At 46.3% G+C, this 6281-nt stretch overlaps 1 protein-coding gene across 1 annotated transcript; it reads left to right on the top strand.

Moving 5' to 3' along the window:
* The first annotated feature begins 1243 nt into the window (after positions 1-1243).
* On the top strand, positions 1244-2517 carry LOC147459097 (uncharacterized). The gene is made up of 4 exons (XM_086511546.1): positions 1244-1513; positions 1674-1829; positions 1889-2065; positions 2110-2517. Exons 1-4 carry the CDS (start codon positions 1244-1246, stop codon positions 2515-2517), a joined length of 1011 nt encoding a protein of 336 aa, XP_086367672.1.
* The last annotated feature ends 3764 nt before the right edge of the window (positions 2518-6281 follow it).

The raw sequence follows: 6281 nt of genomic DNA, 5'->3' as shown, positions 1-6281 counted from the left end.
GCACGTATAGTCATGTGCACGTGACACCCCTCTTGTGCAGCACGCATAACACTAGGTTCAACCCGCTGGTTCGACGTCCACTTTTGCAAAAGTCGAAGCTTAACCAAAAGCCTCAAGGTATACCATTAGTAACGGAGGAATATTTGTCAAGTCCTCCATCCACTTTGCATAGAGAGACGGATGATTCCTGAACTCCAGCAAATATCATTGGACCAGCTTAGCTTTCGCTTTCCCTTCCTTGTGTACTAGGACCTGTTTTGGTATAACAATCTCCTCTTTCTTCTACCTCTAGTTGCTACTCTAGCTCCTAACCTCTGGCACCTCACCCTTGAAAGGTCTCAAAAGACTCACATGAAAAGCATTGTGAATCCTCCAAGTATCTTGAAACTTCAGCCTGGAAGATACATCGTTTATCCTATCCTGAGATCTAGAAGGGCCCATAGTATTGCAAACTAAGCTTTGGGAAAAGCTTCTCCTTACCCTTCCTCTTTCGTAGGCGTGCTTTTTCAAACCAAAGTAGCACCTAATTATTCTCCTTTAATTGCAGTCACGTCAATGCTTGTCTGCTGCCTTCTTGTACCATGCTTGAGACTTTTGCGAAGCCTCTTTCACCTTAGCAAAAGCAGTCCTATTCATAATGATCTGCATCAAAACTCTTGTCCTTAGGGCAAAGAATAGGTGAAATTTTTCTAACAACCTCGATGATCTCAAATGCAACCTTTTCCATAGATGTATGAACAATGTTGTAAGCAAATTGCACAAATGCCAAATATTTCTCCCATTAGAACTGTAGGACTTTAACCAGTCCAAAACCACCAAGTTTTTTGTTTCCAACTACCCATCGCTCTGTGGATGAAATGACGAAGAGAATTTAAGTTGTGTGCCTATATTCTCCCACGATGTTGTCTCATGCACATATGCGTCATGGGATCCAAAAAAGGAGGAGGATGTGGATGCCTCCATTGCCCGCTTTTTTTATCACGACCATATCCCTTTCATAAAGGCTCGGTAAGTTCCAAGTTCTCAATGCTCATACATATTATGACCATATCTAGTATGTCCATTTTCCATACAACATTGTCTTGACTCTTGACCTTTGTGACATGTATAGGTCAGACTACTTCAAGGCCATGTCACAAGGATTGGGGATTATGGGCCACACTACGTGCCACCCACTTCGGAGGCCCTCCGTACTACTCTTCTTGATAGAGAGAAGGCCGTTGTGGAAATGGCAACCGTAAACATGAAGCGACAATGGGCTAAGTATGGACTGACACTCATTGCAGATGGATGGAGTGACACCAGGAGGAGATCCATTCATGGGCTTGTGGCTTATTGCAAGGGAGAGATATACTTTTCCCACTCACATGATGCCACAGAAACAGGGAAATCCACCGATGTGCTTGCAGAAGAGTGGGCGTCCGCCATAGAGATCATTGGCCCAGACGTGGTGTTGCAGCTTGTCACGGATGGGGAGGCATCAAACAGGGCAGCCGGCGCCATTGGAGGGCATGTATCTCCGCATCAAAGTGTCATTGTGTATGGCACATTGCCCTAACAACCTTTTAAAGGATATAGGGTGCCTACCTTGGATTAAGACACTCATTACAAATGCGTCCAAGCTAGTGTCCTTCATCAACAATCACAATCTCCTTCGTGCTGCATTCTTGAAGCGGTCAGGGGGCAAGGTTGTGAGACTCGCTTTGCCTACAACTACCTACTGGTTCATCGCCTATGCGAATGTCAAGAGTGCAGTGCGGCAGACCCTCATCAGTACGGAGTACACTTCCTCATCCTACGAGGTTCAATTGCAGGGATCTTATGTGCAGGTAAGTCAGAGGATTCCCAGTTTTGGGAGTCATTGAAGACTATAGACAAAATGGTGCAGCCTATACTCCACTTGCTTCCAGTAGTTGATGGCATGCAACCTTGTATTGGCAAGGTTTATGAGGCCATGGATCGCATGGTGGAGGCCCTCCAAACAGTGAGCGAGATGCAGACAGGTTTGAGGAGATTAGCCAGCTTTGTCAGAGCAGATGGGACTTCTATGCTTCCCCTTTCCATGGTGCGGCTTTTGTGTTGGATCCAAAGTTTCAAGGTGCATGATAGAAGCATGACGGGGAGGTGACCAAGCAATGGAAGGAGATCTTGAGCATGTTTCAACTTGATCGAGAAGAACGCCGCAAAATCAAGGATCAGCTTGCTATGTACATGTATATGCGAGGATCATTTGGGCTTGCGGATGCCCAAGTTGATCGCACCAAGATCTCCTCAATTTTGTGGTGGCAGGACTATGGCTCAGATGGGCCACAGCTTCAGCGACTCGCTATCTGCATCCTCAGCCAAGCGGTTAGCTCCTCTTGCTTGGAGCAATTGTGGAGTGTTTACAGCCACGTTGCATCCGGGAAGACAAACCGACTTGCCGTGGAGAAAGAAAATGATCTTGTATTTGTGAGTGCAAACTTGCGCATGCTTTGCAAGTCGGCATCCAAAGTATCAAATCCCTTTCTACAGTGAGAGATGGAGGCAGAGACTCAGATACTTGGGGAGGCAAGTGGATCTACAGAAGTTTTGCATGAGCTGGATGATGCGGACGAGCCTGTTGGGGATGAGGATTGAAATGACATCCATGATCTCCACGCCACCACTACAGACTCGCAGGCTAGTGGCTCTTCTGGTCCTCAAGCCCTCAGCCTTGGCCCTTGACATGTTTCCATTTTGGAATTTTGGCATCTATGTATAGAGCTCTTGAATCCCTAGTGGCTAGTCTTGACTCTTGAGTCTTGACTCTTGAGCCTCGACTCTTATCTTTTCTTTGAGTTCTCAGTGCTCACTTTTTTGTAGCGCCTTGGCTGGCCTTATAAGCCACACTTGAACGTATAGTCATGGTCTTTGTACTCCATCTTTCTGTCTATTGAGCTCTTCGATCGTTGCACTTCCTAGATAATGTTATTTGTGTTGCGCTTAGTATGTTATGAGGTGTCTCATTACAATTTACATCCGCAACCACTAACACGCACAAGCGACATGTTGAAACATGCATGAACATGATTCTAAGTGTGCAACTAGATGTTAGAAGCTTGGCTCATAGTTGTTTACTAACTTATAGGCTGTTTTGAGGCTAATTTCACCGTTTTTTTCGTGGACCGTTCCGGTGTTCCCGATCCGGTCCCCGCCTCTTTATCCCGGTACCATTCCGGAGCCCCCCATTCCCGTTCCAAGTAACTTTGGGTGATTCCACACAGCAGAGGGGATATGCATACTTCTTTATGCTCCAAAGTTGGGTTTCCATCTCATGTCAATGCACAAACTGTGCAAGTTATGCATGGAGGTGGTCTTCACGGAGGATGCGGTGGCCATACGGACCTAGATTCTACCAAGGGAGCACAGCTGAGCAAGGTCTAACTCTCGGTTCTTTCTTCAGTTACTTGTTTATCTACAGGTTTTCTATGACATTATCCGTTTGGCCATTCGAATGGTGCTACTCTTCATCATGCTTTTCGTAATCAAATGATAGAAGCTTACTAGATGTTGGGAGTAAACAAGGAAAATTAACTTCATGCATTCGTGGGAAGCAGCATAGAGAGCTATTCCAATTTCCAAAGCACTCTACACACCAAGCTACTACAATTGTGGAGTTGGTTCACACCCATCTTTGTGGACCTATGGAGACTTCTTCCTTGGGCAGAGCTCTTTAATTTGTTGTGGGTGGATGTTCATAGCCGCTTTACTTGGGTATACTTTCTCAAGCACAAGAATGAGGCTTTTAAGATTTTCAAGAATTGGTGTTATCCTGGAGAAGAAGAGCTAAAAAGTGTTGAGACTATTTGTTCGGACAAGGGTGGAGAGTTTACCTCCAATGCTTTTATACAATTTTGTGCGGACCATGGCAAAAGCAGTTGCAACAAGAGTTCATACTCTCAACCTGTCTCCTACGACTTCGCTTCCTCAATTTGACTCCGTTTGAGGCTTACTTCGGTAGAAAGCCTAATGCCTCCCATTTTCGGATTTTGAGAGTGACACCTACGTCCATGTACCGAAGATGCAAAGGGGAAAGTTTGAGTACAAGTCCAACCAAATGATTTAGTTACACCACCGTTGCTTCGCCATTTTGTACGGCTAGTGATTGTCTCGGGTTGGCCACCCATTGCACATCATGTAGATTGCATGGGCGGACACTTTAGCGCATGTCTGGTCAGTCATTTTTTGAGCCTAGCTAAGTGCACACATTTTCAGCCATTTTTGGGCTTTTATGTTTTTTGCACCAGTTACACATTGTACCCTACCTGAACCTAAGATTCTATAAATAGAATGCTTAGGGTCTTGTAGTCATTCAGATTAAGATTGTGTATTGAGAGGCGGGGGGGGGGGGGGAGAGAGAGAGAGAGAGAGAGAGAGAGAGAGAGAGAGAGAGAGTTCAAAGTTGGCTCACAAGTCCACCATTGTAGATAAGACGTTTCTAGCGATGGAGAGTACAACTAGTCACACCTCTCAATCTCCGACAATGATTTCCCTTGAGCCTTGATATGGCATTTGGGAATATGCGTTTCCCATCATTTTTTGTGAGGATTGCTGCTTGCACTACATTGTTTACGAGAGCTACAATCTACGTAGCAATTGGTATAGAGGGACACACGCACAGAGAGAGAGAGAGAGAGAGCCTCCAACGTTCTCGGCGCGTGTGGCTCACACCCTTTCCGCTGCTCACTCTCAGATGGTATCAGTCATCAAGTTGTGGTGAATCTGCATCGATCTCACCTCCTAAGCCAAGCACTAGCAGAACTGCATCATTTTATCGCGAGAACCTGCAAAAACTTCAACCTAGAGATTTTGCAACTACCCTGCGTTTTTGCATCTGCCGGCCACGATTTGCATCTTCACCCCAGGCGCTACACTCCCTGCCAAAGATCGCACCCAGAACAGCCCAGATCAACCTTCGTTTTTTGCTGGCTGATTTGCGTTTTTGGTCATCCTGCGTTTTTTTAAGACTTGCTGCGTTTTCATTACTACGCAACGATTCTGCACCAGAGTTAGTGGCCTACACTTGCCTGGAGAGTTCTCTACTGCCAAGAACTTGCAGATCTACACCTTCGACAAGTATCTACACCCAATCGGCACCATTTTGGTACTTATTACTTGCTGTTTTTTCTCTGTTTTCAGCCCCTCGACGGCTGAGAAGTGCAAGAAGCCCCTCCTCTAACACTCTGTGACGCTCCCGTACCGTCGGTGGCGTACAGGCACGCTGAAATTTCTATTACAGCAGCGTTTTAAGCACCCTCTGCAGCGTTTTTAGGACGGACAACACGCTGAATTTTTACCTCTTGTGCGGTTGATCACTCCCTTGCTCGTTAGGACACCATCCAGTGGTTGTCTGCGCGGTTATTTTGGATTGCTACAGCATTGGGGACGGTACCTACTTCGGTGACTTGCGATCTTATCGATCTACCTAAGGGACTACTCTTTGAGCACGCGACATGTCGACTCTGAAGCAGAAGGGACAACAACAACAGTCCCAGAAGGGGGCCACCACGTCTTCGGCGACCACAGCCACTTCCACTTCTGCGACTACATCGACATCTGCCAACGCTACATCCAACAATTATGCCCTCACCGAGTCCGCACAATCATTGCCTACCATCGACTCTGGGAATAGTTGAATGATTTCATCAATTTGGCTACACAGCCTTCCCCACTCAATCCAAGATCGATGAGAGGGTGGATCGGGACATATGAGTCTTCACCTTTCTTATGATGAACCTCTCGGACCGCATCACGAAGGAAGTTTCCAAAGAGAAGCACGCACATCCATTGTGGCGACGGATTCTTGACCAGTTTAAGGAGACCTCGTTTGCCAGACATATCACACTTGAACAGGAAATGTACAACCTCCAATTCAAGGATTTCAAGTCACTCGATGGGTTGACCCGCCGCATGCGGTAACTCTGGGACGACCTTGTCTCTACCGGAGGCAACATCACCTCAGCGCGCATGGCTGACCTCTTACTATTCAAGCTTCCCCCACTCTTTGATCCCTACTTTCAGAGTTTGCTCACATCTAGACGTACCTCTTTTCCCACTTGGTGTAACAGACTTGGACACTCCAAGTCAAGAATCAATCGCGACAGCACCAAATAACCACTTCAAAACAATTCACAAATCACAATAGATTTGCATTGGCCCGGCGGAGTTCCGTGCCTAGAGATATTTCTTTTTGTATTAATCAATTCAAAGTACAAGAGAGTGGGTCGGGATTCACTCTCAGACTCTGCGTCCAGATGCTC

The sequence above is a fragment of the Adiantum capillus-veneris genome, chromosome 4 (assembly GCF_014529385.1).
Source record: "Adiantum capillus-veneris isolate H3 chromosome 4, ASM1452938v2, whole genome shotgun sequence".
In the NCBI taxonomy this organism is placed as follows: Eukaryota; Viridiplantae; Streptophyta; class Polypodiopsida; order Polypodiales; family Pteridaceae; genus Adiantum; species Adiantum capillus-veneris.
Note: the sequence above shows the minus strand (reverse complement) of the source record. Positions and strands in the feature narration are given on the sequence as shown.